At 37.4% G+C, this 14,456-nt stretch overlaps 1 protein-coding gene and 1 long non-coding RNA gene across 2 annotated transcripts in view; one reads left to right on the top strand and one right to left on the bottom strand.

Moving 5' to 3' along the window:
- TSG101 (tumor susceptibility 101) overlaps nt 1-14,456 on the bottom strand; it is a 70,783-nt gene that overhangs the window by 8,445 nt on the left and 47,882 nt on the right. The window contains exon 8 of the mRNA XM_006263483.4: nt 170-372. Coding sequence (XP_006263545.1) covers nt 170-372 — 203 coding nt within the window. The remainder of the gene's footprint in view (nt 1-169; nt 373-14,456) is intronic.
- Nucleotides 11,483-13,319, top strand: LOC109280466 (uncharacterized). The gene is made up of 2 exons (XR_002086796.2): nt 11,483-11,764; nt 12,290-13,319. It is a non-coding gene; the product is annotated as an uncharacterized LOC109280466 (long non-coding RNA).

Below are 14,456 nucleotides of genomic sequence, written 5' to 3'. Positions count from 1 at the left end.
TTGAAATCATAAGCATCACAAACACCTTGTGGTGACTCTGTAGCACAATGTAGTACTCTGTACTCCAATCAGAGGTCTTTGAATACATGTAAGCCTATGCCCCTCATAACACTATACTTTTGTAGTAAATGCTTGTCTGTCTTTGGCCATTGTTTCTCCACCAACTTACCACTTCCTGATCTAGGCGAGTTACCATCTCTTCCAGTTTTTGGTGACCTTTTCTCAGGTCCTCTTCCGTCCGCTTCAAGGCATTGAGTTCAGCTTGTGCCCGATCCATTTCTTCCTTCATCCGCCATCTCAATTTATCACTGACCGCTGAAATAAGAGACGCTCGAATGGTATCCTCACTGATGGTGCCATCTCTGCTGGGACCTACAGAATAAAATTCACAAGTACAAAATTACTCTCTTCTGGATAAACTCTGGTATAGGACCATTTGACTCAAAGTGGTAGATTCCTGTTCCTTGTTTGAAAAATACAAGATAGCATAGAAAAAAAAAATGCACAAACCAATACAGAAGACTACAAGATACAAAAAGAAAAAACAGGTAGGAACTGAAGGGTGCATCTATGCACTCAAATTTGCATTAATATCCACCCTTTATTTCCCCTTTTTTTTTTTTTTTTTTTTTTTTTTAAGGGGTTGCCCATCTCACCACCAGGGAATGCAGATAGAATTCATAAATAATTTCATTCTGTAGCTGAAAGTTGAATATATGAAAAACCCTAGAAAAGTTAGTATAGAAGTCCTACAAACATGAATCTGCTTTCAGAAACTGTTTTGAAGTTTATTAACCAGTCTCCCTATTTACTAAGATTAATGAAAAGGAAACACATACAACCCTAAACCACGATATTTTAAACTTAAGTCTAAACATAGCAGCTACTTTTCTCTCTCTCATCCTTATTTGAAACACTGAAATAGTAAGAATGAATGAGCAATAACAGAACCACCTCACAGACAACTGACAATTCAACATTGGTTTATTTTGATACCCTAAATTGTACACAGAGGAATTTAATGAAACTATTACAATTCTGCAACAATATTTTTTAAGTTTCTCATACGTTATTATACAACAAAATCTCATCTCATCCAAAATAAGTTAGCCAAGTATAACATTTTGATTATGCACAAAAATATTTCACAAATGAAGTCTCTTTCTGTATGAGCAGATTAAAAGCAATAGTGCTTAGAACATTACAGCCATAAACTCAAAAATGCTTTCTAATCTGGAGTTTCTCCCATCTTCATGCAGATTAGAACTCTCTTCACATGTCCTTTTGATTGGCCACAGGATTTTTTTTACATGCATGTCCTATTAAACTTGTTTTAAGCTGAAATATTATTTCCATCAACGCTATTCAAAGCCAACAAATGTTTATAATCAGCATTTGTACATTTTTGGAACAAATTATTCAAGTCAAACTAACCAACAATTAAACAGCACTATAGTAGGAAAACTGTATTTTACCTTAAACAACAACTCAAAGAATCCACATGTTTCAGATGGAGCCTTAGTTTGCAGTCATCCATCCTTTTTTTCTCCCATGATCTTTAAAATTAAAACTCTTCCTCTGAATAACAATTTTCCCCAGTTTTAAGTCAGGTCTTTTCTAAGAAGATCTACGTACAATCAACCTACTTGGACAAGCGACAGAGTCCATAAGAGACATTATGACACAACTCATCCCAGTAGCTAAGGGTGATGCGATTGGTCCCTTCCCAAGTCCAGATGTTGTTATAACTTCTGGTTCACTGAACAGAACCAGTATTGTAAAGTGTTGGCTGTTCCTCCTAAAGTCTCTCGGCCTGCTCTGTTCTCTTGTTCACATGGTTAGATTCTTCAAATCCACAATGTCCTCAAGGATAATGTTTCTGGTCCCAGTCTTTTCTTCCAGTCCGCAGATTTTGATTTGTAAATTCATGTTCTCTTTGCAAAACTGAGGACTTCACAATTCATTTTCTTTGGTGCTGTATTTTTTTATTTTTATTTTTTTCAGTCAACCTTCCATATTTCTTTACTTGATTTAAGCATTGAAATCTGAAGGAGGTACATACAAGCTTCTTTACTTCAGCATTATGTTTTGAGGTACCGAGTCATTCTTTATCTTCTGGATGACAGAAAACACATTTCAAAGTCCTGTACTGGTCTCAGGTTACCTTTCTTTTCTTGTTCACTTTTGTAGCCAGTCTTTTACAACACAGTCCAGTTTCTCAAGGAATTCAAATAAAACAGTTTAGCATAACATTAAGTTCACTATGTTTGTTGCTCCTCTCTGAACAGTCCCCCATTTTCTCTTTAAAAATATATAACTGAACATACAGAAAGAAGACGGGTAACTTCTGTTGTACCCAGGGTATCCTTTCTATATACTATGCCAATTAACACTTCAATTCTGAACACACCCACATATAGGCACATCCCCAGATTTCACACAGGTTTGCACAGCGCTGTGTTTATTTAATTTGAATCTAATATTTTTATTTAATTTTTCAAATACCGTAAGAGCAAACACTTGAAAAAGAAAATAACTTAATAAAGCAATACTGATTGAGATTATGTTCTTTGTGAGATTACTGACCAGTGGGAAGATTTATTGAGTCACATGGTAAGCCATTAATACTCAAAATCCAGCTACTGGAAATAATAGTTAGTGCTCATATTATTGTTGCTGTTTCACTAGCATTCATTAACAGGAAGCCTTTTGTCACAGAAAATTTATTTTTAGACATCCAACTCTCCTTTGACAAGTAATATTTACTATTAAATGCAGCACAACAGGAGACATTCTAATCAATCACCATCAGCATACATAGGTTAATAGGTGACATGTTCTAGTACACTAAAAATGTGAGGCAACATTACATTAAGTACTCGCTCAGGGTCACGCTGGACTTACTGAGCTTATTTAACAGGTTCATAATGGCAGGTTAAACTAGGTATTCAATATAATTATGGATTTATTTTTAATAAAATTAAATATCACCATCCAGGAAAATCAAGTCTATTTTATTCCACACAGGTGGATTTCTACCAACCATCTATCGCACTCTGCACATCTTTGTTTTAATCCTATGTTTGTTAGAGAAGAAGTTACCCAACCATAAGAAGATCCTGTGCATTAAGTATAAAAGATGAAATTCTATTAGAAATTAAACAGGCATAACTATTTGGGGCAAATAAGAATATGGCTAGCTGCAGTTTGACTGCAGTTACTCTTTAATGCGTTGATTTTGCTTGATATCAATCATGTACAAAACATTTATACTGGCCTACAGACTAGAGTAATCATGCTCAATAATTTCTACATTCTTTTGCCCGAAGATTAAATGATAAATAGTAAAGGGTATTTTCCTCTAATAACCTGGTAGGTGCTACATAGAAACTTGCTTTTGATAAATGAGCCACACTACGATCAAAAAAAAAACAGCCCACCAAGATCACTACACTGGTACAGGTACAATCTGTAAAATTATGTGTTTACGTGGACTAATAAGTACTCAAGTGTAATTAAAAAAAGAATGGACAATTACATGCATGAATTCTTTACTAGATTCTTACCCACCTTACTAATTGATTTTTAAGTACATTCACATTTTTTTTCTGCATCACACTTGCAGAAATCAGGTATGCACATTTTAGCACAGAGTTAAACTTTCAAACTTGCAGCAACGTGCTGCATGAAATCCAGGAAACTTCCATCTCCCCCATTCTACCTTGGAGAACTCAAGTACAGTATGCTCCCTCACTTATCTTTGGCATTTTCCCCCTCCCTTTCCCCCTTCTCTACCTTTTGTTTTCCTAATTTCTACCTATTTACACTCTCACTGACATCCTGTCACACTTTTAGCTTCTTTCATTCCTTGGAGATCTCAGAACAAAAACAACTTCTGCTTGAAGAAAGGTGATTGCACCTGAAAGCTTGCAAGTAAGTGTTTTCCAACTACTTGGCTGGTCTAATAAAAGATATTACCATCTACCCAAAGAACCTTGCCTGCCTATGGCCTTAGACCAATACAGCTACAACCAAAAACCCATCTCCACAAAGAGTTTCAGGTTGAACTCAACCAAAAAGTATTCACTGTTTATTATGGAATAATACTTTTTACTTTACTATTTATCTCATGTTTTTGGTTTACCGGTGTCATAATGGGGAAAGAAGGGAAAACAATTGCTGCTGGCAGACGCACGTTGGTGTTCACAAAAGTTGCCACTTTTGCTTTGCCTCAGGCGCTCAGCTGCATCCCTATGCTGTGGTTTACACTTAAATACTCAGACCAGTGGTTCTCACACAGGGTATCACAGGAACCTGTTATGGTACTGGGACACCAGCATCATGGGCAGGAGAAACCTTTCCACATGCCTCACTTTAAGAGGCATGTCACAACTGACCAAGAAGTGGCTGTGGCAGAAAGGTCAGGATGCCACCTGGTAGAACTGTCCTGCACACCTCTGTTTCCAGGAAGCGCATATGGGACTGGACCGAGAAAGGCTGTGGTATGAGGCAAGGCACTTGCTTGCTTTAGGCTTATCAGATAAACCCAATGCAAGCAGGCCTGCCCTTCCCAGTCTAGCTGTGAATGAGGCCCTTTTACCTGGCAGTGGCAACATCCCAGTTAAGAAGCACTGAGGCAAGACAAGGCAGCACAAAGCGCTTCTCAACCAGGGTGCCATCAAACTCAAAAAAAATTATGAAGGGATGCTCTGACTCTAAAATGGTTGAGAGCCCACTGACTTAAGAGATACAAAGTCTCAATTACAATAGCAATCTATGTACCTGAATATTTCAATTTTCATGGCTGAACTTGATGCTGAAGCTTCAGGAAAGCTTGCTGAAGTTTCCAGCAACAGGAAAAAGAAACAAAGGAATAAAAAAAGAGAGAAAAAACAACCCCAAACAAAACAACACACAGAACTATCCTTCCTCCCAAGCCATTTAAACAAGCATAATAGCAAGTTACTGGAAACAAGTCAGATCATCACGCATGTCATACCAATGCATAAAATAAGACAAATCCCTCAAAGAAAAAAAAAACCCCAAACACAAAAGGTAGAAAAAGGTATATTAGTCTGCATCTCGCAAGACTTAGACAGCTGTAACAACAAAAACAGTCACATGTTAGCAGAGCAAAAGGAATCTTGAAGATCATTTCCTTAATTTTTTCCACCACTATCCTCTTTAAATCTAAAAGGAGAATTTTTCAATCAACAAATTCCTTTATCAGCTAAGTCAAGTCACATCCTTTTCTGGTTTCTCTGGCATTCCCAACTCCCAAGAGCCAGGGTGACCCAAAAACTAAAATTAAGCCCCTCTTCCAATGCAACAGTCAAGAAGGGGAGAAGTATTTGAAAACTGTTTATAACCTTCCCGACAAAACCCTCCCACCTAAAATAATTTAGGGTAGTTCAAACTACCTGAGTAACACTACTATTTCTTTTTGAGGAGGGAGAGGAGTCAGTATAACAAGTTATATCAGCAAAAGAGATACGGCTTTAGCCAGCAATAAATATAGATTATAGTTTTGTTTTTTTTTAAATCAAGGTGAAATTCCCCTAATAACACATATTGGAAATTAATATTTCCTAATTAAGGAGGCAACAAATCATTTATCATTTAATAATTGCCCCATTGTACTTTACTTTTACCATCAAAGACTATCTGTAAGGAAAAAATAACATGAGTCCCCTGAAGAGGGCCCTCAACTCTAGAATTTATTTGCCCTTCTTATTCTTAGTCTCACAGAACACAAAACTGGTCTATTATTAAGTGGTTAGCTTACATAGCTATGTCTTTTGGTGGGGGGGGGGGGAGGGGGAAGCAGGGAGGAGGGAGAAAATATAACCTTAACCCAGCACAGCCAAATTAGCAAAAGCCCTAGTTTTTGTGAAACTTCATCTGATTTGTACAAGGCCTGAGAACTTTAGACCGCAGAAGCACAGAATAAAGCCTATGCCTGTTATTTTGTTTGTTTGCCTCAGGGCAAAGTGGATGAGTATGAGCTAATTTAAGTTTTGGTCTTTTTTCCCCCCTTTTTTTTTTTTTACATAAATAGTATTTATTTTTAATTATGTTTCTGCAATTGTTGTAGTACAATTCAATTCATTCTGTGGATCAAAACAAATGCAGAAAGGAGGCATGACTGCAGGTAACAAGGACAGCTGAGCTGTGACAGACAAAGTTGATAAAATTTGTGGTGCTCTGATTAAGAGGTGACCAGGACAGCACAACTCAGCTATAATCAAAGGGTGAAGGAAACTTCAAGCATTCAAAAATGAACAGTCTAGAGAAGCTACAGGAGACAGGCCTATGCCATACTTTTGGCAACAGAGGCTTGGAAAAAGGCAGAGTGTATGTGACCTGATCGGACTCGAGAAATTCCCAGCTACCAATTTCATTGCACCCACAGGCTACTGGGACACAGTCATTTTGAGCCTGTTCTAGTTTGGCCCTCTCGTCATCTCCATGATGTTACAGAGGCTGGATGCATCCTCTGAAGGAACACTTTAAACAAATCAAAATGATCCAAACAACCTGAGAGAGATCAACAAATGACAGTTTCTAACTTTCTCTTTCATTGAAGTCTCATGTCTTACCCCAAAACGTACACCACATTCTCACGTAAGCCACTGTGCTTCATGCAGATCTCATCACGCCATGCCCAAAAATATACCATAACATTAATGAATCTAGTTCATGAGCAAATCTTTTTAGTAATCAAATCCTTAATTAATAGCTCATCCTGAAACCTCTTAAAATCAGAGTACTGGACACTTTGGTGTCACCTGTCAGCATCTCAGACTTCATAAAGTTGTCAGGACTGGTACCCATTTTGGTTATGCAATAGGATGAAATGGTTGCTGAATACATTATAGATTTAAACTCATTCACTTTCAAGAAAATTGACTTTAACAGTATTGGGTTTTTAGGAACAACAGTTTTAACACTCGTCTGTAATATAACCTGTAACAGCACTGAAGAAAGTTTAAAATCAGAAAGTAATCCCAAAAATCAGAATGCTTTTAGGTTATGAAGTGATACTTGAAGCAAATACAATTCTGCTGCAAACCCAACATACCAAAACTAATCAATATGATATAAAATCAAACCTAATCTCGGACAAGATCAAACCTAATTTATTCAGAGGATGAAGTTAAAGGCATTGACAATCCAGCTAAACAAGGAAGACCACGATAAGCCTAAGTGACAGATAATTCCACAGCGTTTCCTCTCTCCTCCACCAGTGCACTGTCAAGCAGCCTATATTAGCTGCCTCTGCTTTACTCATACACGAAGGGTGCATCTACACACGCAATTAATGTGACCAAATATACTCCAAATGAAGCTGAGCTGGAGTAAACTAATCCTGATGTCTCTGTCTACACATGCATTTAGGTGCAGTAATTTACTGAGGCGCAGGATAGGGCCGGTGTCTGACAGGACTATTTTACACCGGAATAAATTAATCTACTGTGCACTAATTGCAGGCATGTGTAGATGGCAGACTATAAACTTTTGGAAGAAGTCAAGATGGAGCTACTGCATCAGAAAGCAATATGGCTCGACAATTAACTGTTCTACAAATAAAGGAAGCTATTAAGGTTTAAACCAACAACAACTGGAAGATATTTATCACTGTAATATATATCTGTCATCTGGCCTAATTATGGGTGCCAGTTTTAAATAATTTAGATCTCTGTGCATGTATTAACTAAATATATTTGTTCACATACAGCTTCCATAAACAGACCTATTTTGATTTTCCTAGCTTTCTAGACATTACTATTCTAAAAACGTATTCTTTTCAGACCGTCTTTCACCAAATTACTGGAAAATAAAATTTTACTTAATTCATTTCTACTTTTGAAATCTTTGGTTAGAAACACAGCACAAGTGTTCAAGAACTTTTAGCAACTGATTGTTACTGCTCATTTGCCTTGGAAGCTCTGCACTAGGCCTCTGCTACTATACTGATACCTAAGCAAGGCTATTTAAACTGATGACTTCTGTTACTCTCAGATTATACGATATTTTCTGCTCCCTAGCACAGAAAGTAGCCTCTAATTCAGCTTTTTGAAAACCTGATGTTGCTTAACTGATACCAGGATAACCATTTGTGAAAAACACCTGCAATTTTAGCATTATCTACCTACCGAATTCTCCTAAATAAGCTAACTGTACACATTCACATCTAGGTCCAGATTACACACCAAACTGGAATTTTAAGGTTACATCAAAACAGATTAGGAATTTTTACCAGAGGCAAAATATTTAGTTTTTAGAACTCGTCTACAGAGATTCACATAATCTGCACCATGAGGACCTGACAGAACAAAGGCAGTACTCTGACATGCCTGTTCTATAGCACACAGGTTCAGAAAGCAGTGTAAAAAGAAAAAAAAAAAATACTAGTAACATACCTTAAAAACTTTGATCTTCAGGAATGCTGATCATTAACAACTTTTTCAGCGTAAAGAAATTAGAACATTGCTGGATATTGCTGCATTTGACCAATGTAATGCCGTATGTTAAATATTCTTTGACTATTCAGCACAATACAGATGTTCTGGGGCTACTGCCACTAATGCAGAGCTATTCAGCATCACTGAATAATCACACACGAAAACATTTTACAACCCTCTTGTCCGTTTCGTACGCTAACACGCTACATTCCCCTAGTGTGGATCAACTAACAGACTGTTTAAAAAAGGATGTGTTAGCTCATTATGATTTAAATGAATAACTGATGCACTTAATTCACTTTTTATTTCGAGCTCATGCCACCTTAGTTTATTACCAGTCAATAAGGTAATACTTTGCTACCTTTGCACCTATTAAATGAACCAATAAAATATGCAAAATGGCACATAAGACTACAGGAATTTCTCATGGGTGAAGCAATTATGGAGAAGCAATCAGCACTCTGTATAGGCACATCATGCATCTAGGAAGAGAGAAGCAGTAGTCTGAAGTCAAGCATAAGGCAGGGCAGTCTAGTACTTCAGAGACTGCTTCAATCTAGTCAGATGCGCCAGCGAGCTGCAGCATCTTGTATATTCAGTGTACCTGCATTTCAAAATGCTAGGGGACCTTTAACTAAAGCTTGTCAAAGTACCTTTAGTTAAAGCATCCTCACCACCATGTTGAAACACAGGACACTGAATAAACAAGATGCTGTGGGTTTTTTAATTACAGCAGCTTACAAGAGCCACTCTAATTAAAACACACCCTACCCTTCACTCCCCATCCTGGACCATGTGTATAGGTGCCCTATGGTGCTATCCTGCTCTGCCTTGTGCCTGTCTTCAGACTTATACAGCTGACTACCTCGCTCTATAGATATACATTCTATAAAGTAAAAGCAAAATCAATGATTTGGTTCACTTGTTATCCAAATCCTCTCCTTCAATACTTTGGAAACTTCTGCCCAAACTCATTATGATAGTAAACCAAAAAAAGAAAGAAATGAAACCCTCCCCCCCCAGGAAATCTTAACTGTAAATTTGAAATTAAGAAACTGTCTCAAATTCAAAACTTAAAAATAAAGGAAAATGGGAAATTGTAGATTCCTACTCATTTCTTGCATATGAAAGGCAGCATTTCATCAGAGCTCAAACGAAAGTTTAAAGTTTTTTAAAGAGCATGAACTCTTAGTATTTTCTATCACTTCCATAATTAGCCCAGCTTTAGGAAGATTTTATGGAACACAGCCATTAATCCCAGGGAGCACTCAGACACTTAACCTTTACCAGGCAGGGTCTGGTTTCAGAAATGACCTTATAACAACTACAGACTGAATCAGAAAGGAAATGAATGAGACAAGACTGAACATGGCTACTTTGAAGAAACTGAAATTAAACTTACTAAACACAAAGTCAATTCAAAGGTCAGCATAAAGCAGACACAATACTGTAGCTGACACACTAAGCTATGCATAGCTAACAGTGCATTTTAATAGTCTGTTACCTGTAAAAGCCACAACACTGTAGCAGCAAGAAACAACTATTTATGTAAAAAATAAACTCACCCTTTAAGGGCTTGGGATTGATTCCTTGTTCGAGTGACTACCTCTCTTTATATGTTTGATTATGAATGGCAAAGTGTTAAAATGAAGTTTTGCAATCAGAACTTGTGGCAGAGGTGATATCGTTTATTAGACCAACTAGATATCTTCAAAAAAATTCTTTATTTGCAAGCGTTCGGGCACAATCACCCTTCCTTAGGCATAGAAGAATGCAAAGATTGTAAAAGTGCTCCTAAGTGGAAATGAACCAACTTAAAATAAAATTTGAATTAAATATTACATAGGCCAGAGGTTGTCAACCAGGGGTACAAGTACCCTTGTGGGTACTTGGGAAGGCGCTAGGGGGTACGTGCAGGTGGACAGGGACAGAGCACTGCCACCCACTACCCCATGCCACTGCCTCCTAGGAGCAGGGCCAGGGGTGGGGGCGATGGCAGCAGTGCCCCTCTGCGAACTGCACAGGTGCCACATGGATGCTGGGGGGGGGAAAGTTTGCACATAGCACCACCAACCACCCCATGCTGTTGCTGCTCCACATGTGGCTGCTGCCATCCCCCCCCCCCCCCCCCAGCAATTCGGTTGCACGTCACCCTTTCTCCCCCGCTCCGCTTCTGACTGCTGGGGGTACGCTTATTAAAAAAGGTTGAAAACCCCTGACATAGCCTCTTGAAAGCTCAGATCAAGTGTAATCTATTAAAATAATTTAAATAAAATATGTTGAGTCAACAGGCCTCTACTAAAAACTCTGGAGCTAAAGGCCGATCTTCTAAATCAGAACAAAGGGGGAAACTTTTAAGGTCAAATTAAAAAAAATGGCACAATATTTCATGCATTATGGGCTTGACCCTGCAAGGGATGCAGGGTCTAGACTATCAGATGCAAAGGATCCGCAAAGTTATCACTGGTGTTGGAACCTGGCCTCTGACTCCAGCAGACACAGTTGTGTGTACTCCTTGATCAGGGCTATCCAGTGAGCCAACATGGATGGTATCAAACTCCTGTTTTATTCTTTCTACCTGCGCTCCGATTAACCCAACTCTCAAATTATGAATATTTATGATTCTGTACCCATAACAGAGGCTTATTATCCAACTCATGGAAAAACAACGATCTGCTCAGAAACTACCAACCCCCTGTTTCTTAATGGTTCTGGGTACTTCAGTTAAATGGCTTCTCTCAGTCCCTTTGCATATGTACAAAGATGTAAACATTAACTTCTCAAGTGCTCTCTATACATGTCTCTAAACTAAAATACTGAAGCACATAAGGCCAGGGGGTTAAAATTGTACAAGGTTTTTTGTTTATTTTTCCGGGGGGGAGGGGCGCAGGGCTCCATGAGGGGTGGGTAGGTTGTGTCACTGGGAGGAGGTGTGGTTGTTACTTCCTTGTGTGGAGGAGGGAGATGGAGCAGAGTAAGGAACAGTGTCAGACACAAAGGACCAACACTGGGCTCAAGATAATATTCTGTGGAGTGTAGATTAGCCTTGTTTTCAATACCTGGAAACAGTTAGCAAAAACTGCCATGGCTGCAGGTCATGAAAAAGACCTTATTTGGGAATGTTTCCAAGAAATTCCTGTGCCACTGGGGAAAAGAAGAAAACCTCCCAAATAGAGAGGGCAACAAAGAGATGCAAGGTCTGGTAGCTAGAATGAAGAAACATTATGAAGAATGCTTCTCAGAAGGCAATGAACTTGAAAGTGGTGATGTGGACATGTCTGAGCCATCTGGATGAATTGGTTAGAAAATTTCCTATTTTTGAACCATTCTTATGGATTGCCTACCATATATTGCAATGGTAGCAATAATGATAAATTTATGGCAGTAATGTTAATTATTCTGGGTGGATTACTTATTAATTTCACAATGTTTGTGTTAAAAATCTAATGAATGTTCTAGTTCTTGGGAGTATTTGTCAATTATATGTTTTTAATATTACCCCTGTACTTTTGAAATGGGGTAATTTCCTCAATGTAAACAAATATACAGGCCCTAGGTGAAGATATCCTATACAGAATCAAGTTTTAATAGGAATTTATGAAGTTTAAAATAAAAAAAAATTTTTTTCAAGCTGTTTTATATTGATAAAGAAAAAGGTATAAATAGAAGATAATTTTTATGATTTATTGAACTGGATTTAGAAAAAATTATTTAAACACAGGTTAAAGAAAACTTTTTCTCCAGGAAGGAACTTTTATTTAGAATCTCATTATTAAGTAATGAGTATTACTGTGTGAGTGATTTTTTTAACCACTTTGTTTCAGGGTCCAGCTTAGACAAGACATTATGAACATCTATCATCTGCAATATTTGCAATTTCAGAATCATCTACTGATACCACCAGCAGTACTGCAAATAAGCATACCTCAGGCAGTGAATTACCTGCATCTAAAAAGAGACTTTGTTCATTAGCAAGTAAAGCTATGGATGAATCCATAATCAGGACCAGCAAAAGGTCAGGAAACAACACAGAGTTAAAGACTAGTTCAGTTCATTTATGCAACAAGTTCTCCTTTTTGTCTTGTTCAGAACAATCATTTCACTGACACAGTGCAATCATTAGGACCAGGTTACACTCCACACAGCAGAAGAGATATTGCTGGAAGGCTTCTGAATACAGCATATAAGAAGGAAATTGAATAGTGTGCAAAAAAACATTGAATGGAAAAGTGCTAACCTGAGTCTTGATGGATGGAGCAATGTACACAATGATCCAATAATATGTGCTTATATAACAATTCTGTGAATTGTTTCTCTCACAGAAACAACTGTGACATCAGGAACTGCCCACACTGCAGAGTATTTCAAAGAAGTAGCAGTCAAAACTGTGAGCAAAAATTCAAGTGTTGTGTGCATAGACTCATCACAAATAATGCTGCAAATGTAGCAGAGATGAGAAGAAATTTAGAAGAAGATAACAAAGCAAGCCTGAAACTTATAATGTATGGGTGCAGTGCTTATTTGATGCATCTTTTAGTCAAAGATGTCAGTACTCTAGGAATAAATTAAAATATTGTTGAAACTGCAAAATACTTCCATAACAACCAGTTCACCTTGGCTTCACTGAAGAAAACTGGGGAATCCAAACCAATTCTCTCCCAAGATGTACAATGGAATTCAGTGGCTGACTGCACTTTGGGCTATTTATTAAGAACTGGCCTATTCTGATGACCATCCGTGAAGAATATCATGACTAAACTGATGGGAGTATCACTGCTAGTGTAGTTGGCACTGGACTAAAGAGAAATGTAGAAGATATGCTGCATACACTAAAATCTACTTCCACAGCCTTGGCCAAACCAAAAAACAATTGCTGCTATACTGTGGCTATACTGCTGTTGAAATTTGGAAAGAACTTCAAGAAACATTAAAGCAAGAAATACTAAACAGCACAGTTAAGATGCAGGCAGTAAAGAAATTAATGGATCAAGTAATTATTTCACTTAATTTTCTTGCCAATATTTTTAACACAAAGGTTTAAGAATGCCTAACTGCCAAAGAGGAAAATGCTCCAATGAGACTTGCATCTACTAATCCCCCATGAGTCATGCCAACCATAATAAATTTCAGGGCTAGAGGTGAACCATTCAAGCAGTACATTTGATGACGATGGTTTAAAGAAAGCCCACCATGGTGGAAGTCACTAGCAAAGCACCTGGAACCATAGTTTGTTGAAATACTAAACCAGCTTTTACTTACTGCAAGCAGTAGCATCTTTTGCAGGTGCAGAAAGAATATATTCTTCATTTGGAGGGGTTCATTAAAAGCTGAGAATTTGATTGGGAGTCAATGAATAAAAAGGAAGAGGAGGATGAGATAAATGAGTGCTAAAAACTCAAAAGAAAGGGGGTAAAATTTGTCAAAACAGCCTAGGCCAAAAAAAAGACCATCTAATTTTAAAAGAGAATTAAGCAGGTAGGAATTGATCTCAACTGATTTTCACCTAGGCATTTTAGAAAAATTTCCCCAGGGTGACGTGAAATAATTTATTTCATTCACTAACTACAGTTCATACTTTTACATACTATAACATTGATACCAATATTTACTTTATTAGTTGTAAATGCACATTTTGATAAAATAAATTCTGTATCCAAAACATTAAAGTTATGTTGAATAAATATGAAGTGCTGGTTTTGTGGGCTGAATTAAATTTAAGCTGCCATCTTAAAATAGCTTGATACAAATGTGAGAGAGAAGTTAATTATCTAGTGAATAAGAAATGCATTTCACCATTTTATAGCATACTAAAATACAGTATGTCTAACAATCCAAAAATGTTAAGCCATATACATATAGTTTGTGTACCCAGGACATATGTACTAAGTCTATTGTAAAAACTGTATTTAGTTGTAAATCAATACATTTTATTTGTTAGATAAACCAATAAAAATACACCTTTCTTTGTACAACAAACAAATGCAATGGATA

Source organism: Alligator mississippiensis, chromosome 2 (assembly GCF_030867095.1).
Source record: "Alligator mississippiensis isolate rAllMis1 chromosome 2, rAllMis1, whole genome shotgun sequence".
Taxonomy (NCBI): domain Eukaryota; kingdom Metazoa; phylum Chordata; order Crocodylia; family Alligatoridae; genus Alligator; species Alligator mississippiensis.
Note: the sequence above shows the minus strand (reverse complement) of the source record. Positions and strands in the feature narration are given on the sequence as shown.